The sequence below is a fragment of the Talaromyces rugulosus genome, chromosome II, assembly GCF_013368755.1.
Source record: "Talaromyces rugulosus chromosome II, complete sequence".
NCBI classification, from domain to species: Eukaryota; Fungi; Ascomycota; class Eurotiomycetes; order Eurotiales; family Trichocomaceae; genus Talaromyces; species Talaromyces rugulosus.
In genome coordinates this window covers 1,374,100-1,398,773 of record NC_049562.1, presented here as the reverse complement: position 1 = coordinate 1,398,773, position 24,674 = coordinate 1,374,100, and the positions used below count along the sequence as shown (strand labels likewise).

The window sequence follows — 24,674 nt, the reverse complement described above, 5'->3', positions numbered from 1 at the left end:
ATCTGCATAAAACGGCCTAGGTATCGATATCTTTCCTGAAACGAGTGCATGCGTATGCTAGCTTCTGGATTGGGAAATCATTCTCGTAGCAAAAATAGCCATCGGCCTGTCCGACCAATAAACTGTTCAACCTGCTAGAGCACTATGTTTGACATCCTAATCGAATGTGATACAGATACATTAGCTGCGAACACTGTGAGTGATACTGCAGGTGGTCAAACGTATTCCTGTTCTAAACAGGAAACTCTTTCCGGTGATATAATAGCGAATCCTCAAGCTGAAAATTGGTGCATATGCAGAATGGTTTATTTATGTGGTAATTCATTTGTTATGGAGCGTTCTAGCCGGCTGCAAGATAATGTTCCAGTCAAATAGGTGTTATGCTGAGAGAACTTATTGATCACAAGGACATCTGGAGAAAATAGAGAGCTGGAAAGAGGGGCATCTGGGGTGACATTCAGTGTGCAAGGCGCCAGTCATGGGTAAGCAATTATATGGTCCTATAATCATTGCAGCAGATATTAATTCACTGATCCAGCTAGTGTCAACATTTGTGCCCAACTCAGTAAGTAGCTGCTTAAGCCTCGATAGCGGGGTAATTTATTGTTTGATGAGGCTCATCTCATGCCCAGTTCAATGAGCACGGTAATCAGAGTCATCATTCACAGCAGCCTGGTTCACATTCTGCCTAGTGCTGACACAAAATTAGCGGCCCATCATTCTTAGTATTCTCCATGGCAAACTAAGAAAGATTTGTATTTGAAGGGGCTCATCTTGGCTGTGTTTACATTTGGTGTATGTGTATCATTAGCGTAAGGAAATAAGGAAATACACGTCAGATGAGCATATGTAGTGCGACACAGCTATTACATTCGGGTTAGGTGTGACAGCCTTGCAGCCCCTATAAAAATCGTTTTCAGCCAGCCACCTTGCTGTCGTAACTGGCTCTTGGTTTATTCTACAAAGCATCACCGGAATCACCGGCCGTGTACTGTTAACATTGGAATTGGGGGCCAATACAATATCGGCCAGCACTTTTTGATCACCGAAAGCCCCCGACATATTCTCGCGACATTTGAGCCGCCTCTACATGCGGGCTTTTCGTGATTGTGATAGCGGCTGCAGTTTTAAATAGTCGAAGGAGTCAGTTTAGGGTGTGAAACTTGAACACACTAGTATTGATACTGTTCTCTTTCACTTTACATCAAAGACAGCAGTGCCGGTGATGGAGACAGTGGTTGATACTTGTCAGGTATTATTGTATTGCTTCTAGGATGAATTGTTTCTATCTCCGAGGAGAAATTGTCTGAATGTCCGCTATTGAACTCACCCCCCTCAGTCAATCTCCGAGTTCTGGCTTCTGGGTTTCATCAGGTTTTCTTCCGAGTGCCGTAATAACTTAGACGTAACGAAAACACTGCAGGTGGGATACAATGAAAGGAGACCCTGAGTTTGTTATTCTCAAGTATTCAACCTGGCTAGACGCCGTCAAATTTGAGGACAAAATCCTTGGATCTATTGTCAGGCATTACCTGCGGCCAACAAATGCCTATGTGCCCGAGAGTCCTCTCCAGTACAATGGTGACGAACTGGTAGAAGGCTCTTTTACCGACTTTGTGGTTGAAAGTTGCAGTTCTGAACTCCGGGATACGAATGCATCGCTCCAGTCTGTCGCCGGGTTCACCCTCAGGGGGAGCGCAACGGACACCGTGCATCTACAGGGGAAATTTATCAGATACAAACGCTTGCAGCAGCACGACAGATTTTGGCTCCAGCTCAGCCAGGATGAGGCCGTGAGAGCGAGCGTGCCTGCCTGGATGTCAACATTCAATTCTAGAGCAAAGCCGGTGTGTCTGGTTGTCGGCATTATGATTTGCGAAGATGTGGATGTTTCCTTTGCAGGGAAGCAGAGTATCGAACGTGAAGGAAATGTCGAATTACCTCTGGGCATGATAACCCTGGCGGCCGGTGTGCCCAATCCACTGGGTAATACTGGTAATCCGCAGGCGCACCTATCGGATAGTAGCAATAAGGCTACTATTTTTAAGGCGAAAAGTGGGAATAGCAAAATTTTCGCGCTTGAATTGAGGAAGGTTACTACAGCCTTTTTGAGGCGAAGGGAGTTGAGACTGAAAGACGATGGGCCAGATGTTGACAATGGCCGACTTCTTGGCAATTCTGATGATGAAGAAGAAGAAGAAGAAGAAGAAGAAGAAGATGAGTTGGTTCTTGAAGACATCAGCATTGAAGATTTTGCTGAGATGGATGTGTGATATTTGAATTGTACTAAGATATTATACTTTTAAGTGTATTTAAGGGACCTTAATATCCGTATTTATCGGCACAGTTGATCTTTCACGTCTGCTCTGATCTTCTCTTCACTATACCGCTTGAAATATGCTTGGGGACTGATCCAGTCATAATCGTCCCTCCGCGATTTCATCAAGGAAAAGATTGCTTTCATACCTTCAGGACTCTTGGGGTCGATGATCCATTGCGCCTCAGCGATGTTCTTCCAGACGTAGCCCACGATAAACGCGGTGACTGAAACGGCCACAGGCGTGGCAAACGACGTACCAGACATGGATGCGAACCCAGTCTTATTCTTTGAGCTAATATCAAGAGGCCAGAAAGACTTGATGGAAACACCAAGGAAGCTAAGATTATTCTCGTCTGGCTTCGGGTCCGGATTGAAACTGGCCTTATTGCCCAGAGAAGTTGCCGAGTGGATTCCGAAAACGCGGTCTTGGGTCGCTGGATATGTCCGCGGTGCATTTCCACCGTCGTTGGACGCTGCTGCGAAGACCATGATACCTTCGTTGAGGCATTTCTTGATCTCTTCTCGAAGTTCAGTCACGGAGCTTTCAAAGCCAAGAGAAAGTGAGATAATGTCGACTTTCCAAACCTCTCTTGCGTGTTTCACGGCCTAGACCCTCAACCAATTCAAGTAAGCGTGACGGATTACAACCAAGATTCGGGTGAGGAGGTCACCTTGGAAAATTGCCCCTTGTTTCTATATCTCCTAGACTCTGTGACTTTTCCAATGTACAAATCCACGTTTGAAGTCAGTTGCAAAATAATTCCTGCGACGTGCGTACCGTGGCCAGAAGTATCCTTCCCTGGGTCGCCCCCTATCCATGTCTCTTTGGCCTTTATGCGATCTTCCCCGGCAAAGCCCGGGTGACTAGAATCGATCCCAGAGTCCAAGATGGCAACTTTGAGCCGTCTGTCAGAGATCCCGTATGTCGTCATGAGGTCTTTGAATTCATTCTTCCACTTTTCAGCCATTTTACCCCTAAAAATAGATAAGCGGACTGTCGCTGACAATGGCTGAAGAACATTCCTTACTCTTTATCTGAAGTATTCTGGTTCTCTTCGGCACCCCATAGTGTTGCGTAGTCTTCGACCTCATCAGGATCGCTTATTATGGGATTTATGCCAGATTTGTCGAGAACTGGGTGCTCCTCTGTAGCCACTTCTGTTTCTGTAACCACTTCTGCTTCTTTAACCACCTCTGCTTCTAGAGGATGCGTCGTCTCAAGCAAAGTGACTGGGATATCCTGGGCCTGGGCGTCTCCATCGTGATCAGTTTGCACATCGATGCTTTCGACCGTTGATATCTCCGGAGGAGGGGGGCCCCGAACGAATATGCCACTTGTCTCGGAACTTCCACTATCCTTCCAGGACTGAAGTATTGACTATGTAACAATCAGCTCCATCCATCTCTGACTAGTTTCATCATCATCATCAATATTGTACACTAACCTCAGTGATGTGGCTTCCACTTGGAAATGAAAATGGTGGTTTGATGGCGCTTTTCAAGAATTGTCAATTATATCGGCAAGTCAATTTAAGTACAGGAATATCCAACAAACCTAGCAATATATCCGTTGCTTTTTGGGGGACCTCCGCCTCCTGCTCTTACGATTGTGCGATTAGAAGAATTCCAATTACCACCGCCTCCTCCGCCGCCTCCTCCTCCTGCTGCTGCTGCTCTTATGATTGTGCGATTAGAAGAATTCCAATTACCACCGCCTCCGCCTCCTCCTCCTCCTCCTCCTCCTCCTCCTCCTCCTCCCCCTTCTCCTCCCCCTTCACCACCACCTCCGCCTCCAGTTCTTCCTCCCATATATTCGGAGAAGTGAATCAGAAGTGTTAAATGATTATCTAATCAATTCCGCCGCAAGAGAAGATTGCTACTGTCTGTAAATCCTTAAGACAATCCAATGCAATGGTGCACGAAGAACCTCTATACGTGTAGTGTCAATGGTTTCGCGGGTACTGATTCTAAAACTCTGCTGTAACGGGCTAGTCGCTTACACTTACACATGCAGCTTCCTATAGCCTCCAACCCCTCACCCAAAATTGTGTCTGTGTCGTTGGACACGCAATTGTGTGCCATGAGATTGTCACCTGAAATCCCCACATTTGTCTTACGGCTTTTTTTGCCAGACGCCACTCGAACGCGATTGGGATGAGGGGATTATCCCGTCACGACAAACTGAGTCCCATGACAAGCACAGCCCGCCCGAATCAAAACTGGAGTGCACACATTTGCGATTGGTGTACTGGGGGTGACTTGATGTGCTGACCACATAATGTGGTGCATGCATGTTCGCCCAAGTTTGGGCTATCTCAACCTCGTCTATAACAGGCAGCATCTTTTTCACCTATAGGTCAGGGATCACCAATCAATCATTAAATTTGCAAACGAATTGGTTATCAAGCCGTCGGTGGTATTATTTGTGACATGACAAATACCGGAACTACCTTCAATATCGTGAAGAAACATCCTGCTCAACGAAGCATGGAGGAAGACTGATCGGATATCAATTTGTGTCAACACAAAAATTGTGGCGCAACAGGTCCAACTTATTTGTAGTAACAATGGAAAAAGCTCAGGTTGGTCGACTCAAAAACGGGTCAGTAGAATTATTCCAAAGTATGTAAGCTCCGAAGACTCGAGTGGTCGGAGTACAGCCTCATTGACAAAAGGAGCCTCGTCCTGTCACCAGCCTGATTTTTAATTACACGAACGTAATTCACCAACCCCGCCAAAAGGCCTTTTATTCTCTTTCCTTCGACCGGTATCTCTTCTTTTAACCTTTTAGACAATCCAACCTTTGCTGAGTTTGTCTTCGCAGAAAACATTTGGAGGCTTTAATAGTCCCCTGCTATCTTCCTACTTTTGTCATGACACAAGTGGGAAATATTGTGGCCGCTGCACGCAGTGGAAATGAAGCAGAAATCAACCGATTTCTCGACCAAGGAACAGATGTCGATAGCAAACATGGCGGAAGGACAGCTCTATACGCAGCTGCGAAGGAAAATAAAGTCGACGCGGTAAGACTGCTGTTGCAACGCGGTGCCCAGACCGACTTCCAAACATCTGAGGGTTGGACGCCCTTACATGTTGCCGTTTTCTACAAAGCCAAAGATGCTGTCCAAGAGCTCTTACACCACCACGCCGAATTAGAAGCCAAGATATTCAAGGGAGAACTCACGCCACTATGGAAGGCTGCTGAGCGCGGCTACACGGATATTGGAAAAATACTCCTGGACCATGGGGCCAACATTGACACGAAGTCAGAACAAGATGTGACACCATTTTACAAGGCAGCCTTAGAGGGCCATTTGGATTTTTTGACAATGCTCCTTGACCGGGGAGCCCAAACCGATGGCCACATAAAGAGCGGTTGGACTGCTCTACATGCTGCTGCCTACTACTGCCATAAGAATGTTGTTGAGATACTGTTACGTCGTTGCCCAAACCTATTAGAGGTGATGATTCCCAAAACTAGTAACACGCCATTGCTCCTTGCTGCAGAAGTGGGCGATGTCAAGATTTGCAAGATGTTACTTGACAGCGGAGCAAATGTTGAGAAGCAAAATTGCAAAGGGCTTACCCCGTTGCATTGGGCGGCCAAGGGCCAGGGCTCTGTGGTGCAGCTGCTGCTAAAGAGAGGCGCCAATGTCGGTGCAAAAACCGAGGATGACCGTACGCCCTTACATATTGCCGCATCAGAAGGTCATAAGGGTATTGTGATCCTGCTCTTGCAAAGTGATAGTAATCGCAGGGCCAGGACACGGAATTGGAAGACGGCTCTCGACTTGGCCACGGAGAAAGGTCATGAAGAGATTGTCAAGATACTTTCGTCGAAAAGTATCCCTTCGTTTATGGGATTCAACGATAATGAAGTTGGAGGAGGAGGTGGAGGAGGGGGTGGCGGTGGTGGTGGTGGTGGTGGAGGCGGAGGAGGAGGGGGAGGAGCTAAGGTTTTCATAAGCGTCACTCAAACAGATGGTACTTTTGGGATATGACAGGGTAACCAGTTAGGATCCTTGATGCGGTCATTCACGGCCTATAAATTGACTTCACGCATGTTAGACTCTCATATGAGGTAAACGAGTCCGAACGCCCCTGAAATCCAGATGTCTCTGCTCATAGACACAAACCAAAATTACATGTACTTAGCTTTGTACTACTACTAGTAGTAGTAGCAATTGCTCTCACTAGTTGGTGTGTGTAATACAATATAAATGATTAAACTATATATAGCTTTTCAGCTAGATTTTAAAATATGTAGATAGTACACTAGCTGTTTTGATTCCTTGCTTGGGTCTAGTGCAGGGCTATTCTTCGAGAGTCGAGCACCGTGTATACATAGGATCTGAAATTTGACCAGCGTTGATTCCAACGCATAATGAAGACTCTTCAATGTGATCATATTTTCAACTACATCCGTTGTCCTCCTCCGCCACCACCACCTCCGCCAGAGGGAGGAGGGGGTGGGGGAGCACCTCCACCTCCACCGCCTGCGCCAGAACCGGTCATCTGTGAAGAGGACAGTTAGTAAATAGTCTCTTGTATCATGGATTCAACAAGCTCACGATGTGTTGAGGGAGCTTAGAGCAGTTCTCAACGTGATTGAGAAAGATTTAAATCGAAGCTTGTTCTTGTAGGTCTGCAGAAAAGTTGTGATGGACGCAGGCGTAGCTTTGGTGGACACAGCGTAAGAGGAGGTATCGACAAGCAGCATAATATATACTGCTCGTCTATGGATGAGGCTGAATTCACTTACAAATGGCTAATAGCAATTACTGACAGCTGCTAGTGGTTCCTCAGATGGGGCCGGGCTAATGGATGTGGCATGATACTCACATATGTAAAGAGGGGAACCTTGTCCGGGCTGAGGAATGTGAATGACGAACTGGGCTCCGTTTAAGCTGTGACATTCAGTGAAAGCTGAATTATCGGATTGGACGGCCTGGACGGCCATTAGCGTCGGGGCTATGTTTGCTCATGTATTAAGGGGGGGGTTAGGGTTGGGAAGTGTGTATGGATGCGGCATATGCAGTGAGATTGCGCTAGGAAATGATATTTGGTGGAGTAAATAACAGCTAACTAGTTACTGCGCAGCCTGATAACTACATTCGGACGGTTCTCAGCCGCCTCCGAGGATACCGGTGTGCTATAGATCGAGTGGAGCACAAACAATCCAGTTTATTGCTCATCAAACAAACTCATGTTAATTATAGCCTAGTTCGGAAAACGACCAAAGCCCCTGGATTTGGAATGATATATCTTCCGAAATTCTTCAAGTATCTTGAGGCCATCAATACTCCCAAGTCCACTCACTGCATCGTATCCTTGGCTGGCGATAAAGTAAGAGCAATCCGGAGTATCACCAGAATCGTTGTGGCCAAAGGTAACATCCCTGTATAAATCCCCGTCGAGATGGTACAAGATGGTGTTCAAAGGACCGAATGAGACTTTCAAGACACTCGATAACGCAGCAAAGAGCCCTGCGTAGAGCGGCGTGCTACAGCTGGTCCCAATGAAATAGTTCCGTTTCCCATCGATGATGAATCCTCGGAACCCAACCATGCCTGTAATGTCGGGAATAAATCTCCCCCCGCTCAGGCGTTTGGAATCCGAGTCTGTCACTGCACGAATCCCAGCGGCGAGCTGATATGGAGGGGTTGCAAATACCCGGCTCATACCGCCTCCAGTGACGCCTAGATGGCCATCAATGGTAAACTGGCTGTTTGCGTTGTCTCGATCACTCCATGCATGTTCTGTAAAGTGACCAGATGATCGTACTTCTCCCACCACTGTGCCACCTACGCAGGTCACCCATGGGTCACTTCCAGGCCACCCGACATGTGGCTGGCCATCAATCACATTATTGTTGGCCCCCCAGTCGCCGGAAATGCCAAATACCGTGGTGCCGACTACAGCTAGTCGCTGAAAGAGGAAGGATAGTGAATCTCGATATGTTTGTTCATCGTACATTGTCCAGCTCATGGAGACGATGTTGGGGCGCTTTTCACCTGTTCTGGGAAACAGCACGCGGGTCAGGAATACCAACCAGCCTTGCTCGGTAAGGTCACTGAAGTAGACATTGACGGTACACCCTTGCGCGATGGTAGCGACTGTCATAATATCCTGCGAGAGCTCCTGGGTCGGGTTACTCGGATCGTTTGTGTACGTGTTGGGGCCAACATCAAGCGAGATAGGGACAACCGTGGGTGCGGAGTTGTAGCCAATTGTCTGGTAGTTAAAATACGCCTCGACATCGGAGGGACTGTAATTGCTCAGAGATTTTCCGTTCTTGTCATTCCCCTCACCGCTGAAGACTGCAATGGTTTGATCCCCAGCGTCCACCCCGGCTGGGAATTTATACAGAGCCGCCAGTTCCGCCACCATCAGTCGTTTCGAATTTGGGGGATCACCGGAAAACCCACCGGATGCTCCAAATGTGCGAGTGTCAAGCCCGAAAATTTGGACGACTTTTTCATGTAGCGCAACTGGGAGGGATAAGGCGCCTTCGAAACCGATATAAGTTTCCTCTTGAGCTTCGTTGCCATCGCGTCGCTTACGAGCTGCGGGTCGGAAATGGCCTTCATAGTAATGTAGCCGCACACTGAATAAATGTTGGATTTGGGGCGCATTTGCTTGTACTTCCACGGTTCCTGCACCTACATGGCTGCTGCGGACGGTCATGCCCTGCTCTTCGAAGAAGGAGGACACAGATAATACATCATCCCTAGAGCAGCCGTAGGACTCCTCATACTCAGCAGAAGACAGAAAGGTGCGCTCAGCAATCGGAATTGCCTGCCAGTTCGCTAGGTCAGGTAATCTTGAGCCTCCTGGTTTGGGACGGACAATTGCAGTAAACACGATTTCCTTGTCAGACTCGACCGGCTTGAGGCGCAAAGATCCCGGGGGATGTGACCTCGCCGAATTGGCCAGAGATTGCATGGGTATCGATTATAAAGGTGGCTTGCTTAAAGAATGTATTGGTCCGGTCAGGACACATAAATCCAAATTATATAAGACACGTTGGGCAGCAGTTCTTCAAGTCACTGCCCAGTTCCATCGGGGGTGCTTTCGTAGACTTGCATATGCTGTGCCAACTCGATTTACACCTCTCAAATGCCAGCATGCGGACAAACAGTACACAAGTCCGAGGAAATGCCTTGAGTAGTGCCTATTCCTTATTCAAGGCCCCTCCCCCGCCTCCTCCACTCCACCATCGCCGCCGCTGCCACCGCCAGCCTTGTCTTTCTTAATAAAAGTGTTATTATATATCTAGTAGTAATTAGCTTCTTAAACTATTACTTTATAAAATTAATATTAGAAATATTTAAATTTATTATAAAACAAAAAGTTATTAAAATTTAATACTCTTATCTAAGTAATGGCTTGAAGTATAATTAACTTTAGATAATTTTCGTATATCTAGCTTGCTCATAATTCATATACTGATATTTATATCTTCTACTAAATAAAAAGGAAAAAGCTAATGAAACTTTATAAACTTTTAATATGAAAAATTATTTCTGACTATATTCCCTATCATATATCATTGTATATTATTTACTTCCCTCTGCTTGCGTCAACCGGATAGCGGATTCCTTGCCAGGGCGGAGCATCCAGTGAAACCTGGGTGATACTGGTAATCCACACGCGCGCCTATCGGATAGTAGTAATGTGGCTACCATTTTCAAGGCGAAAAGTGGGAATAGCAGAATTTTCGCGCTTGAATGGAGGAAGGTTACTACACCTTCTTTAAGGCGAAGGGAATTGAGGTTGAAAGACGATGGGCCAGATGTTGAGCCCGACAGGGGAGGATGCGAAGCGCCGGTCACGAGATCCTCAGTGGGAGGGTTCTGTGTTGAGATAAGTAAAACCGTACTTGCAAAGCGCTGTATGCCATTTTCGCCATCTCAGCGCATGTTTCGTCGATTACATCCCATAGCGTCCCGATCTCATGGCGAAAGCCGGCCAGCTTCCGCTGATGAAATGGATAGAGATAAATACTTTCATCCATGTCCAGTCAATCATGCTGAGAGGTATGCCATGAATGATGATGGTTTCCGTAGATGGAATCCAAAGAGGTTGCAAAGAGTGAAAATCGTAGAGCTAGAACGTAGATAGATACTAATGCGAGCCTGGAACTCAGCAAAACCCATAAGTTGCTCCTTGGCGATCCTCTCGGCTAAACCTTATAGTATTCTCGACAATGATTTGCCCCTCAGCCACCGACCTCATTTGTTCTTGCGATCCCCCAATAGCGACATTGTGTAGCTTGATTGCCTCAAAAGCCTGGCCCTTTGGGTTGTCATGAAGCGACTGCTCGACTACAAGATGGCAATGACTTATCTGCGCTAGGCCAGAAGAAACATCGAGGCACCTATTATTAATGGATATTGATGCATCGTGACCTGCGGCGTTTGCGCTGGAGTTGCTGCCCCGGTCGCTGCGCCACGGCAATTCTAGCGACGAAAGCGAAGAAATGCTATGAACACTGTTCGCGACCTTTTCAGGCAGTATAGAGGTGAAAAAGAGCCATAAAGAGGGGAGATTGGCAACGACCACGGACAAACCGGCCTCGAGCATTAAGAAATAATAGGCCTGCGTCTCCGTACCTGCACAACGCCATCAGTATTGATACCATCACGGGAAAAATTGAGTGGTCCGTCTTAATGCAATACAGCACTTACGATAGTGGTCACTGATAAGGGCTGAATATCCCCCAAGTTCGACCTCGATGTACTTGACCATGCGAGCAATTGAGGCACCCAGGCCGCTGTATATGTTGTCAATTCGGCGGCCGGGTCCGATATTTCCATGGCTAGTACTCACATCAATGCTAATAGGAAGATACCGATGACGGATAGCTTCTTTGGGAGGTTTAATCGAAGACGTAAGAGCTGCTATTGTTCAGCCAAGAAAACTGGCAATACTCGAATCTGCGGGAGCAAACGTACAATGGGTAGTGGCAGGACTAGGATCCAAAAGTCCAAGAGAACGTCGGATATTGCCAAACCATAGAGGAAGGGAAATGAAAGATAACAGTATTCCGCGTAAGTGCCGTCCCACAGCGCTGAAAAGTGGGTTCCGCATTGAAAGCCAGTTAGGAATGTGAACGTTACCAGCCAACAACCAATTGCCAAGATTGTCATGGTGGTTGCTATGTTAAACCACTGCGCATTATATATATGAAGACCGGTGCAGAAAACTCGTCGATAAAAGAACAATATGCTTATCTTTGTGAATGCCAAGGTGAGATTCTGGAGCAAGACGATGGTTATATATAGCTACCTTATATCAATAGTTATTCCTTGGCAAGTATGACAAATCTCACCTGTTCTGCTGTCTTCGCCTCTGCTACTATTTGGGCGTCTGTAAAGTCAAAACTTGAATATCCCAGCACTTTATGACCGACGGCTAAAAATGAAAACAATCAACGGAGAGTCGGAGGACAGGGAAACAACAGTGTCATGCCTATATGAACGCATACCACCGTTCCTAAGTACGAGGTCTTATATATTTAATCAGTAAGTGACGACATCTATAATTGGTTAGAAGAAACTAACCAAGGCAGGAATCAGAGTCCAGTCATCGGCCATCAGTTGCAGCTTTTGAAGTTTTCGCGCATAAAACCGTAGCCCAACGAAGATGGTGCACAAGCCTATGAAGGTGTCAGAGACAGCCAAAAGGCCATCCTTTGAGGTCGAAGACATGATGAACAAAAGAAGCTAGTAGAGACGATTGTTTAGTAAGAATGTGTCTATGATAATGCTAATACTTGGACTAGAGAAGTTGGAAAATCCGAACGACTATAAACATGCGGTTCTTGGCAACTTATAACTTTACCTTTTGACCACATGATCTCGTTTTCTTGAATTATGCACGAGCTCCCCAAGCCGCTCAAGTCCGCAAGGATATGTGGTTACACAATGTAACTTGGCTCATAGAACCCTGGGGGGAACGGCTAACTGGATGATCAGACTAGAATTTCGGCTATCCCTTGCTTCTAAATATTGACAAGTATTGGAGCGAGAGCATCACGCATTGATTTCAAATTTTAATAAGTGGTGTTTTGAGGACCGCCACATCTAGTGAGTTTTGCTCCTTCTCTTTTCAAAAAGCCAGTTACGCGGATAGCTAGAGATAACGCTGGATATAAGTGTTATCAGGCCTGTTGCGTCGTTATTAGTTTTCCACTTACTAAGATACAGCTAGAATTATGAAGCACGGCTGGCTGAGACATTGACAGGCTCCACTTCCTTTACCTAGAAGGAGATGACTGCATCTTAAGCGACATTAGGCAAGAAAAGGCGATCCGAAAGAATAATGTATCCCTCCTTTACCGCTGAAGATTTCTTGGATAAAGAACTTACAAGTCGTTCCGATGCCAGGATGAAAGAGCTTTAGATAGGCAAGTCGTACAGGTCAGACTCATTTTTCGAAAATTACCAATCGTCTATTAAATCTTCCATCAACAAGACCTATTGAGCATACAAAAAGTAGTTTCGTATATTATGACTAGGACTTCGAGAAGCCTGTCGCAGTTCAGAGAGAGAAAGGACAGCAATCTGTAGGGCTTAATTCCAACTTAAGCTCATTAGATACATGCATACCACCCTTAATCAAATTTGCAAAGAAAATCGGTCTAGACCCAGTTTCGCTGGCTGTAGAGTCAGCTTTCCTGCATCAAAAATTTCCCAACAAGCTTGAAGACCTTTGCTGCAAGTTCCGGTCGCTCCAGATGGCACATATGCCCGGCATTGGGAAATGTAAACCATCGCACGCAAGGGATGTGCTCAAAAAAGGGCACTATGGCTATATCGTGGGAACTGTCGAACTCGCCGTTATACAAAAGCGTCGGCACGGCAATGCGGTGCAGGCGAGGAATGCAGGTCCAGTTCCGGAAGGAGCCTGTGCAGCTCAGAGGCGATGGCCCTGCTCTGGGAGAGGGTCAGCGAGAGCATATTAATGAGTTGGAAGAAACTGACACTGTTCCTCGAACAGTCTTATCTTCGCTCATGTGTTTGAAGGCGGGTAGAAGCTCTTTGGGTGGAAAAGGGTCCACACGACAGAAGAAGTTTCGATAAAACACATCCATTGCATTTCTGAATCGGGCGCTGTCAAAATCACCCTTCTGCTCCTCCTCATTGAGTGCCATTTGCACATCAGAGGGTAACTGCCTACAGAGAATTCGAACACCCTCTGTACCGGTCGCAGTGCTGGCTATACCGCTAGCGAGGACCAGTCGTCGTAACCCCCGAGGATGTGTAGTGGCGAAAGCGGCCGCAAGTCTGGCACCCCAGCTGTGACCAAGAACATGATAGCCTGGGCCATCTCGAAGCTGGAGAAAATCAAGTAGATTGTCCAGCTCGTCCAAGAAAAGGCTTTCCTGCCAGAAGGTTTCATCTCCTGCAGTCTCAGGTAAATGGGTGGAAGCGGCACATCCAATTTGGTCATAAAAGACGATAGGAATACCAAAATCTAGCCACAGGCGGCTGAAAGAAAGAAGATACTCATGGCCAGTGCCTGGACCACCATGCAGAATGACTAGCCGAGGGGATTTGCTCGATAAATTTCCTACAATCTTGTAGTAGGTTTGGCATGTCGTACCGATTTGCGAAATGCTGAATGGCACTGTGCCCTCTTTAATATTATCCATGGCGTCCTAGGAACGTGCTCTAAATGTTAGTTCCACTAGGTTAGTAGAATACTGATAGAGTAAATCCATAGATCGATATAGATGGAGGTTCCCTCCTTCTATATACAGACTTTTCTAATTTAGTAATCTAGATGCCGGATTTGGCAACTGAATGCCATTGCTCCACATTTGACGTCGAGCTAGCAAAAGAGTGGTGCCATTTTGAATGCCAGCACGGTCGAGAGCCCGGTCTACAACAGAAAATGAATCTTTTTATCATGCAATGAAAGGCTAGTCAGCATATCTGAATGTGTAATGCTACATTCTAGTCGTTCCTCTGCCGATTGACATGGGGGCCAAAAAAGCTCAAATGAAACTGTGCATTTGCGTCAATCGCAAATCTGCCTATTCGGCCTACTCCGTCGTCACATGCTTTCTGCGCGGGAGAGGCGCCTTCAAGATGAGCTCTTGCGCACATTTGCGTGTCGTTCAGAGTATATAAAACCCGTGCAACCTCCGACTGTTCGCTTTCGACATTCAATCGACATTCTCCTAGCTTCGTGCTTCCAGCTTCAATCCTCAACACCATCAAGAATTTCTCACCTGAGCTCACACTTGGATTCTACGTCTTGTGTGGCAATATGATTTTCAGTCGCATCACCCTAGCGAGCTTTACTCTCTGGTCTTTTCTTACTGCCATCGCTTCTGGTCACCCTATGCCGTCCGTGTCAGAGGCAAATTTAGCGCATTACCATGGTATGTACATCCTCTTACGAGTAGCGATGACAATCCTCATTATTTTGCCTACTTTGAGCTGTAATTTAGTACTGACGTGTGCCTCTATCAGCCTGCAAGGCCGCTTTGGCGGATGATAGTGCTCCAGCCAAACCCAGTGCAGATCGTACCAAGGATTGTGAGGCTATACTGAAGTATAAACAAGGAGCAGCTTTGATGGACTTCAAAGTATAAATCATGAAATGCTTTGCATAGGTTGTGATGAGAAACTCAAAATCAAACTCGAGAGAACTACTTCGCAAGTTCAGTCAGCTTGGGTAGTAATAAGTACTTGGAATCAAACTGTGATCGGTGTTATCACATACTTATGAAGGGTATTCAATCTCCGATGTGATACTATATATTTCGAGTTAGAGAACACGGAAAATACTATATCAGGGCCTACCGTTGATAAATCCATTATCTGAATTATTTCACGCTAAACCGTAGACCGTCCAAATTTTTATTTTCATTAAAATAAAATACTCCAGCATGCAAAAAAATACCATAATATCACCTTAGATGCGATTGAACAAAAGAAGAAAAATATAGAAAAGAAAAGTCACCAAAACTTGTGCTGTAGCGCGTCTATACCAGTTGCTGCAGGACCCTGGTAGATATAGAACCTCAAAACTTGGCATGTATGGAGGAGGCGTCTTCCAGATAATAAAAGCATGGTAAAACCGTACAAGCTACATTAAAATCGAAGTTATCCATGCTTAAAGGTAGGTATATACCAACGTCTGTAAAGCCGACCTAAAGTTATACCATACCAAGCAGGGGAACCAACTTCAGTACTATTTTTGCTAACGTATAAGTCTTCCAAGAGCCTCAAAATGTTAAACACAGTTATTCCACCTGTAAATCGTAGAATTAGTCGCCAAACTCTTTGAAGAAAGTGCCTATTGATAAAAATTTCTGGTAATTCATACGATACAGTGTTGCAAAATGTTGAAAAGAATTTCTTGCATACTTGGAAACTTCGCATTAGGGTTTAGAAAAATGATACCACGCGCGATTGTACAGGAAAATGTATCTAAACAATATAATTTACTTCCTTTAGACTGGCTTCCAAGGGGTGGATTTGTCGGGACAAAACTTGTATCTCTCAATCTCGTCAAATCCCTGCTCAAACCAATGAATGGGTTTGTAGCACGCACTGCGCTCTCGCGCCCACGACACCAACGCACTCCAATTTCGGCACATCTTTACCATACCCACACCAGCTTTGGGCTGCTCCTCAAGGATGTTCTTATGCAATCGCCCGGTATACATCGGTGTATCATCAGCATGGCATACGACTGAGTCTCTCAGAACGTTCAGACAGTGCAATGCATGGCTGTACGGCCAAGTCTGATTGTCACGTGGCAGGCCATCGTGGTTCTCGTTGATGACGGAACGGAGAAGGTGCTGGAGATGAGATATAGCCAGTTAGCAAAGGTTTTCCTTCTGAGAAAGAGACCGTCGGAGTATCTTATCTTACTACACAATGGAGTTCATGTGCAGCTATCGGTATGTAGGTGCCTTTATGCGAATCCCATGGCCACCGCTGTGAGTAGGGCAATCCCATAGAGGCGCTGTAATCGTCATTAAGAGCTAGAAAAAGACCCCAGGACTCTAGATTAGGATCGGCCCAGGCCTGATCCTGAATTGTGCGGTTGAGGCTGTCAAAGTTGGAATGAGAGGTCATCTCGACAGGAACATCATGCTTTAAATGAGCTGAAACTTCTATTAGTTGAAGCGCCATCTACAAGAAAATTTAAACGTAAACAAACCGAATTTTGAAGGCAGCTTTCCCGCCAATTCCCATGGCACAATGTACCGTTGGTAAACGAAAAAAAGGTTTGCAGTGTAAGAGACCAAAAGTGCCATGTAAAGCGCTTTCACGACGGGACTCGACCGTCTTTTAGAACATCGCTGGCATTCAAAATGGCACCACTCTTTTGCTGGCTCGACGTCAGATCCATTATCGTCTTCGGGTTGCAGGAGTGGCTGATAGGGCATGTTCTTTCTATTCCGTCAATTTTATAGGACCTAATAATAGAAAGCATGCATAATCATAAAGATAAGCAGAAGACTCTACCAAAAGGCTGAGAGAATCTAAGTATTGTATAAAAGATTAAATAGAATTAGCTAAGAAGATAAGTGATTAGCTTCTAGAAATAGGTATATAATCTTCTTCACTTAGTGATACAGTTCTATAAATAAATTACGCTATGCATTAGTAACTTTTGTTATAATCTGTAAAGCAAGACAGCTATTGCTGTCTCTGCATTTCATTCTTTATTATAACGCATCTTTTGTGTTACTTTGATTTATAATATATAAAATATGTAGATAATAGCTGCTTTTGTACAATTTCAATATAGAGTAAATAGTTATAACAAGCTTTAAACTATTTATTTATAGTAAGTTATTTTGTTCTCACTAAGGTATGTTTAAAAAAGGGAGTATAAGGGTAATATATTCACATCTCTTACAGTATATAACATTTTCCAAGGCGTCTTAGCCTTATATGAGTGGCCCTAATTGAATACCAAGTAGGAATGTTATACTGTTATACTGTATTAATTGTGCAACATGCCACTTCAATACACGGAGTCCGAAGCTTGGCCCAGAATGGGGATTACTCGTAGAAATGTGGAGCAGTGGCATTCAGTTGCCAAATCCGGCATCTAGATTAACTTGTACTTTTTCCTTGCTGCCGACTAACCTCTAGTAATAGATGTTGTGTTTTGATATTTATTTTTGTAGAATAGTCCTCTGTAAGTATTATTGTGATGGTGTAATTAATATGCGATAATGAACGTTGTCCATGCTATTACGCGCCGTACCGTAATCCATGAACCTCAATAATTTTCCCATCAAAACGGAGATCGGATAGACAATCAAGTCAATATCATCCTCATCCAATTTAATTCATACATAACACGTAATTGAGGAGTGAGATTGCTGGAGACAAGAGGTACCTGGTCGGTGTTTCATCACACAGGGCGTTTCATGTCACCGGGATCAGGAATTGACTCCGCAACTATAGTTAGTGCCACAGTACTTCGGTGGTCCTGATTGTCTGTAGAATTTTATTTTTTTAACTTTTTACTAGGCTTTCTTTTCAGTCTACTCTGTCTACGTAAGGGCTTGCTGAATGTTTGATAAAGATGGCAGGATGTTGAATTAATTCTATAAAAAGATAGCTATTTTTTTAATATATAACCTAGGTTTAAGAGTGAGATAGTTATAAAGAGCTTTAGGCATTAAAGAAGTAATAGTACTTTTAGTATTATTATAATATAAGTTATCTATACATCTCTTTGTTCGGTAATATATTTGTTGAAGTAAAAACACGCTGGAAATATAGAGTAACCGTTTACGGATTAGATATGTCTTAGTGATTAGGGTTTCGAACAGATGAGTATGTGCGAAAACATGGAAGGAGATTTCGGGTACCACTGTATTTAGAGACCGATTCTTGATCTACTTTACGTGGGCTTTTGTCCTCTACTTATCTCTCGTTTGTCTACTCCATCCACCTTCCATGCTTACGGTGCACTAGATAGGATCATAAGACACAAACCGCTGACAAGGAGGGGAGGGGTAACGAAAATTATGGTCTAGCAAAGTGCCACACAGCCATGCTTTGTTTACAGGATGAGAGTCGAGCCATTGTACTGAATGGAGACAAGGTAGATTAGTGTGGCTGGCTGCGTTATTATCTGGTCCTTTGGCGACAGACCATGTTCTTCGTACCATTGGGGTGACGCCCATTGAGAAATAATAGAGCAGAAGGTGGCTTTCGGTATAGACAGGGGCTCTGTTGTAGAACATTTGAATACAGAGATAGCGTTGATGACGCGGCTATGTCCACAATTGCGTCAAGATGCTATAGGCATGCAGGACACTGAAAATGGTCTCGTGCAGGATAAGGGGAAGATAGGAAGAGAAAGACTGTGGCCAGGCCGTTCTCAAAGCTTGTCTATACCTGGGTGGAAGCCTCAACACGCCAACACGCCGTGTTATTCCGATAGGCAGCCGGGAATACTGCTGGAGATCTTTTCCGGTTTGACACATGTATATTTGGAGTAGGAGGTGTTGTCGTAGCTTATTTCCATTGACCTTGTGTGACTTTCAGGTTAGCTAACGGCCGCTTGGCCTACGTAGACGAATCAGACACGAAGCATTGAAATTAATCCGAGTTATAATGCAGTGCAAACGTCCATGACAGCAAACGCTTCGGTCAGTGTAACCATCTCCCCCTCCACCTCCTCCTCATCTTCTACCTGCCCCTCCATCCCAAAATAGGGCCCCATTGACGTATGAGCTGACGAGGTTGATGATGATCCCACATTCCTGGTCGTCCGCAGAGCAGAATGTGTCATTCTCATCTATGGCCCCCACATTGACGTTCTCCCCCTGCTGCATCAACTTTGCACAGCCGGCTCCCCTCTAGGATGTACGAAATGAATGCATCAGGCTCATTTTCGGGGATTACGAGCATCCCATCAGGGACATGATCGAAGCGAGGACCGGCCAGGATTGTGGCGCCTAGTCATTGTGTCACGTTAGGAAAACAATAGGAACAAAAGTAGAAGAAAAAGAACGCAACTTACTTTACCACGCAGACATTGGACAGTCAGTAGACCAGGCCACGTAGTAAATACAATTATTTCTTCCAATGAAAAAAAGAAAAAACCTTTTATAAGGCTTAACCCTAATCCTGGAGGGAACAGCTTGATTTCTGGAAGCAAGATGTGGAAACACCTGTATTTATAGATATACACTGTATAGCTTATAAATCAATCAATCAATCAATCAATCATTCAACTAGCCTGATCTATGAAAAAGACCATTCCTTAGAAACAATTCCTTGGGCGGACTATGAGCTCCCACCTCCACGTGGTGTCCGCTGGGAACTCTCACAGAAACAGTTTGGCTGTCTCTCTGAGTGCCAGGAGGAGCTCAATAACGCGATTATTCTGTCAACAACGTACTGACACGCCCGAAAGTTTACCTCTCAACCTCACGAAATAAATAAAACATTACAGCCACTATACATGAAAGGAATTTATACCCCTTTCATATATACCTACAATAGAAATTAGACTTGGTTACTTCATTTTCTTGCCTAACAAGAGTTTACAGTATGAGAGATTAAGAATTATGCAGCAGAGATATCAAGTGATAATAGAAGGACATATATTATTAAAACAATATCAACACAACCGTTACTAATAGTATAAAACACATCTTCAGTATATAATTATCCTCTGTTAACAACGCTTCAACATATTAAAAGCCAAGCTCGGAACCTTATGAAACACTAAATATTACAGCCAAAGTACTATGGAGGGAGTTGCGCCCCCTTGTATACACCTATAATAGAAACATAATAGACATATGTGCGTCTATATTTATAATTTAAAGATAATCTTTTTTAGATAATATTTGTAAACTCAAGACTTTTCCTAACAAGTAAAAGAGCTTAATTGATTTAGCTCGCGCCAGCGCGAGCTAGAAAGAAAATATCACACCGCACATATCTGCATTTGCTGCTCAGCAGTCAGACAGCATCTCGTCCTACTAGAAGAAAATTCACCCTAGACCCAAGGAATAGGGGGTTCTTTTTGCAGATAACCTGAATTTCCTTCACACTTCCATGATTCGTCCAATAGGCAGGAACCGACGGGGATGGTTGCGGTACCATCCATGGGCAGGAGCGTCAGGACGACCATTCTTGACCCAACCGGGAGGAATCTTACATCCAGGGCCAAAGGGAGGGCCCCAAGTCTTGGGGTTCTTAAGATCGCAGTGGGCAGTAGTGTTTCCATGACCCGTGCCGTTGACCACAGGACTGATGCTTATAATAGAAGTGCCGTTGGGGTGGATCAGAGGAGGGACAGTAACGTTGACCATAGGAGTGGTGGTGACATGAGGAATTCCGGTGATCACAGCACTGGGGCTACTAACAGAACTGCCAGTGGTGATGGCCGACGATGGAGTGGCAGTGACCCGACTGCTAAAAATAGCTGACGAACTCTTAGGATTTATGTCAGTAAAGACGCAAAGCCAGTGAGTAACAGCTTGAGAATTCTCACAGAAAGCGTAGTAGAGTTTTGATAAGGTGCCGGAAAGGCAAGAATAGATGCCAAAACGGAAAACCCTGCAAGAGCAGCAGATAGCTTCATGATGAAAGTGTATTGAATAGAAGAGAACGATATACAAAAGAAGAAGCGATAATATGTGGTTGAGAGTCAGGAAAGAATCGTAAAGAGTGTGATTGACCCCAGAAACGAACAACGAGAAGAAGGCAATACAATCTCAAATCCATCGAGATAAAAGTCCAGCTTTTAAGTACCTAAATTTTCTAATTGGAAGTGTGGCATTGCGACATTATTATTATATCTAGCAGCTGGAATGGTTTCAAACGATAGCATTGTGAAGTCTAGAACCAGGGTGAGGGGCATCTTAGGAAGGTGTGGAAATTGTATTCATCCTTGATAAATGTGTCTATGCTCAATTGATTCGCTATTGATCCGCCATTAAGCGCAGCGTGAGAGATTATTAGAAATCAACGGAGGGATTGAGTGTACCGTCGAGACAGTTGTGGATAAGGTTGTGGTCTGATCGCCGTCCCAAAAGTCCACCTAACGAACGGGCCATGTCGCAGATTTTGATTAGTTGTGGGTATTTACTTGGATACAGCTGCTCTTCTGTGGACTATGCCGCTATAGCCTATGCTCTTTTTGACAGACCTCTAAAACCTAATTTATATAAAAGTGCTTAGTGTATTTTTACTACCAATGCATCTATGCTTAGTGACCTAGCTTATATGTCATTTCGCAAGCAAATGAGCCTTTTAAGGGAGTCAGATGTCTCTGGGGCGATCATGTGTTTTAAAAGGTTAGTCTGAAGGCCTAAGCTTGCCTAGGGGAGGGGCCTGCCCAAGGAGTCCACTTGAGTGAGATATGATTATGTCCTTTGAGAGTCTTTAGAGGTGAGACTATCTGGAAGTCTATGAGTATTTGGATTGGAAGATATTGAAATTCGAGGGTGAGTACTGTGGAATGGAGTCAATTTGGATGGCAAGAAAGGCGGTCAAGATACTGAAAGGAGTTGTATCAGTGTTGACTTCAACTACGTGGAGTCGGAATAATACGGAGTCGTAGATGTCTAAAAAGTTCCAGATATTTCTGACCCTCTATGGATAATTTCTAGTTAAATAGCTCAGTATTAGCCTAATTTTATCGGACAAGGCCTAACGTTGTGTTAGATATTTGTCGGTGGAAGAGTCCTGTGCAAGCCCTTAGACGTAGGCTCAGCTATCGTACATTCATTATTAACCACCGAATATTGTGCAGCTCGTGCCCGTTGGTCTCCGCTTTAGAATCAAACTCTGGAGGTGCATGAAGGACTTCGTTTGAGGATAGGAAATAAGGACCATCGAGGAGAATCTCTGAGAGGTATGGTCGAGGAGGGCCTGTTAAAATCGACTCTGCGATGGTTTTGAGATATGGGTTGCGTTGGGCTGGTCGAGGGACGAACGACCGCAACAGTTTGCTCATATTTCCTCACAGGTACACTGGTAGAGCTTATATTGTTGGGTGATGATTGTCGCCATGTGGTTTCTTCTCTCTGGAAAGCTTTTTGGTCGCATGGCTTGGAATCGCTGACATTTTGCAGGTCTGTGATGTCGTCGGGAGTACTTGCAGAATAAAGAGAAACTGTCGGTATTAGCTCCGTTATCCTTTGTCGGTTGCGTATCGCGTTAACTTTGGCGTGGTTGCTTGAAACTTCCTTTGTTGGTGCACTGTCTATCGCATCAGGATGACAAGCAGATCTCCCGATGGACACCAAGTGTGCCTTCATTGGTAGAACCATAAAAATGACAACCACCGCAACTTGGGCTGGTGAGTCTTCGTCAATCTCTGAAAACAACATTTCAGGTCTGCTTTAATGGGCCTGGAAAGACTGATGAAAGAGAAATGTTCAGGGGAACATGACTTGATTACAGAAAGAAATAGTAATAAATTGTCGTCTAGTTTAACTTAAACAGCCACGTTCATTGGATTGTAAAGTTTGATCCTATAACAACTAATTGTTATCATACGATATTGTGCACAGACGCTGGTATGTCACTGCGTCTTGCTTGCGGGACACTGGTGATATTTACTAATTTAGGTTTCAAACCATGAAACAAGACTATCTACTGTGGCTTACAGCCTCGTCCAATAACTATGATCTAGATAACATTGAAATTTTTTACTTGAGACTGGAGATTTGTAATAATATAGAGAAACATACAAATTGTTACTAACGGTACTTATCATTATGTGCAATATTAGTCCTTGACATATTCAAGATAGCAAGAACTTATGCTGGGAATATTGCTATCAGGAGTCTCACATTGATTTCTTCATTGCATAGCAGATTATTCACGGGCTCGATTAAGAGAAATAATGATAAGGAAATACTATTGTATGGCAATTACCGCTTTCGGAACAACGCTATTATGTATTTAGACTAGCGTCACTATATGCTCATCGGCCAATCGGCAGCCGCCGATTCCAACCGATGACTTCACTCAACTTTTCAAGACTTCAACTTTCACAACTCATTGTCTGCGCTACAGAGGATAAACAATATTGTACCAAACGCCGCGCTTGTTATATCTACGAGAGCATATTTTGGTGCTACCATGACCGCGGAGACTGCATAGTCGGCTTAGCAGTAACAAGCCGCGAAGCCGGCTTCACCCACCATGGCTCATGCCTCTCCGGCGGTATCGCCATCGAATAAGGTACCAGCCTGTAAGTAACAACCATTTCCCAAGATGAAAAGAATTATAAAAAAAACTAAAGTAAGGTTCATCCAAAACAGCATCCAAAACTACATTCCACTTCCTCGCCGGACTGGCTTCCGGCCTCACCTCTTCGATCCTCCTCCAACCCGCCGATCTCCTCAAAACGCGACTGCAGCAATCTACTCGCACCGCCTCGCTCTCTGCTACTCTACGCTCCATCATCTCCTCGCCGAACCCGATCCGCTCGTTATGGCGTGGCACACTCCCGTCTGCTCTCCGAACGGGTTTCGGATCAGCCTTGTACTTTACATCCTTGAACGCGCTGCGCCAGGAAGTCGCGCGACGAGGGCCGGCCATGGCGCTCGCCGGTAGCAGTGCTGCGAATACCATCAACAATAATAAAAACGGCTACTCCTCATCAGCACTACCAAAACTGTCCCACACTGCAAACCTGCTCACAGGCGCTGTCGCGCGCACAGCCGCGGGTTTCATCATGATGCCCGTCACCGTGCTCAAAGTCCGGTATGAGTCGGACTACTACGCCTATCGCAGTCTGGGGAGTGCCGCCAGGGACATATTTCGTACCGAGGGTATCCGCGGCCTCTTTGCTGGCTTTGGAGCCACGGCGGTGCGTGATGCGCCGTACGCCGGTATTTATGTTGCTTTTTACGAGCAGTTTAAACGCAATCTCTCTGGGTTTTGGGCGGGAAGTACTTCCACAAACAACAACACAAATATATCCTCGTCTACTGTAAACTTCACCTCGGGCGCTCTTGCGGCAGGTCTCGCCACAGCCGTCACAAACCCATTCGACGCAGTCAAAACAAGGATTCAACTTCGACCAGAAAAGTATCGAAACATGTTCCATGCGCTGAAGCTGATTGTCAAGGAAGACGGTGGCAAGGGTCTGTTTCGCGGGCTCGGGCTGAGGATGGGTCGGAAAGCGATTAGTTCGGCGTTGGCCTGGACGGTGTATGAAGAATTGATTATGCGTGCGGAAAAGAGGTGGTCTGTCCAGGAGGGGATGAGTTTGTAAACTATTTGAAGTTATGAACTTCGGATTGGGACAAGGTTATGTGTACAATAGAGGTTGGCGTTTGGGGATTCGGCAACACCCAGCTCATTTTTAGAGGTCATCAATTGTA

At 45.1% G+C, this 24,674-nt stretch overlaps 9 protein-coding genes across 9 annotated transcripts; 4 read left to right on the top strand and 5 right to left on the bottom strand.

The window, feature by feature from the left end:
* Positions 1-1,433: 1,433 nt before the first annotated feature.
* Positions 1,434-2,273, top strand: TRUGW13939_02944 (uncharacterized protein; the record flags this gene model as incomplete). The annotated part of the gene is made up of 1 exon (XM_035486130.1): positions 1,434-2,273. One exon carries the CDS (start codon positions 1,434-1,436, stop codon positions 2,271-2,273), a length of 840 nt encoding a protein of 279 aa, XP_035342023.1.
* Positions 2,274-5,193: 2,920 nt separating this feature from the next.
* Positions 5,194-6,321, top strand: TRUGW13939_02942 (uncharacterized protein; the record flags this gene model as incomplete). Its single annotated transcript, XM_035486129.1, has 1 exon — positions 5,194-6,321. The coding sequence occupies one exon, from the start codon at positions 5,194-5,196 to the stop codon at positions 6,319-6,321; it is 1,128 nt and encodes a 375-aa protein (XP_035342022.1).
* A 1,219-nt stretch (positions 6,322-7,540) lies between these two features.
* TRUGW13939_02941 (uncharacterized protein) lies at positions 7,541-9,265 on the bottom strand (the record flags this gene model as incomplete). The annotated part of the gene is made up of 1 exon (XM_035486128.1): positions 7,541-9,265. The coding sequence occupies one exon, from the start codon at positions 9,263-9,265 to the stop codon at positions 7,541-7,543; it is 1,725 nt and encodes a 574-aa protein (XP_035342021.1).
* A 1,078-nt stretch (positions 9,266-10,343) lies between these two features.
* TRUGW13939_02940 (uncharacterized protein) lies at positions 10,344-11,413 on the bottom strand (the record flags this gene model as incomplete). The annotated part of the gene is made up of 4 exons (XM_035486127.1): positions 10,344-10,458; positions 10,512-10,935; positions 11,011-11,223; positions 11,278-11,413. 4 exons carry the CDS (start codon positions 11,411-11,413, stop codon positions 10,344-10,346), a joined length of 888 nt encoding a protein of 295 aa, XP_035342020.1.
* A 1,579-nt stretch (positions 11,414-12,992) lies between these two features.
* On the bottom strand, positions 12,993-13,979 carry TRUGW13939_02939 (uncharacterized protein; the record flags this gene model as incomplete). Its single annotated transcript, XM_035486126.1, has 2 exons — positions 12,993-13,260; positions 13,309-13,979. The coding sequence occupies 2 exons, from the start codon at positions 13,977-13,979 to the stop codon at positions 12,993-12,995; spliced, it is 939 nt and encodes a 312-aa protein (XP_035342019.1).
* A 408-nt stretch (positions 13,980-14,387) lies between these two features.
* Positions 14,388-14,927, top strand: TRUGW13939_02938 (uncharacterized protein; the record flags this gene model as incomplete). Its single annotated transcript, XM_035486125.1, has 3 exons — positions 14,388-14,452; positions 14,515-14,714; positions 14,806-14,927. 3 exons carry the CDS (start codon positions 14,388-14,390, stop codon positions 14,925-14,927), a joined length of 387 nt encoding a protein of 128 aa, XP_035342018.1.
* An 864-nt stretch (positions 14,928-15,791) lies between these two features.
* TRUGW13939_02937 (uncharacterized protein) lies at positions 15,792-16,736 on the bottom strand (the record flags this gene model as incomplete). Its single annotated transcript, XM_035486124.1, has 3 exons — positions 15,792-16,142; positions 16,216-16,451; positions 16,508-16,736. 3 exons carry the CDS (start codon positions 16,734-16,736, stop codon positions 15,792-15,794), a joined length of 816 nt encoding a protein of 271 aa, XP_035342017.1.
* Positions 16,737-20,375: 3,639 nt separating this feature from the next.
* TRUGW13939_02936 (uncharacterized protein) lies at positions 20,376-20,914 on the bottom strand (the record flags this gene model as incomplete). The annotated part of the gene is made up of 2 exons (XM_035486123.1): positions 20,376-20,742; positions 20,790-20,914. The coding sequence occupies 2 exons, from the start codon at positions 20,912-20,914 to the stop codon at positions 20,376-20,378; spliced, it is 492 nt and encodes a 163-aa protein (XP_035342016.1).
* A 2,573-nt stretch (positions 20,915-23,487) lies between these two features.
* On the top strand, positions 23,488-24,565 carry TRUGW13939_02935 (uncharacterized protein; the record flags this gene model as incomplete). The annotated part of the gene is made up of 2 exons (XM_035486122.1): positions 23,488-23,536; positions 23,607-24,565. The coding sequence occupies 2 exons, from the start codon at positions 23,488-23,490 to the stop codon at positions 24,563-24,565; spliced, it is 1,008 nt and encodes a 335-aa protein (XP_035342015.1).
* Positions 24,566-24,674: the final 109 nt, after the last annotated feature.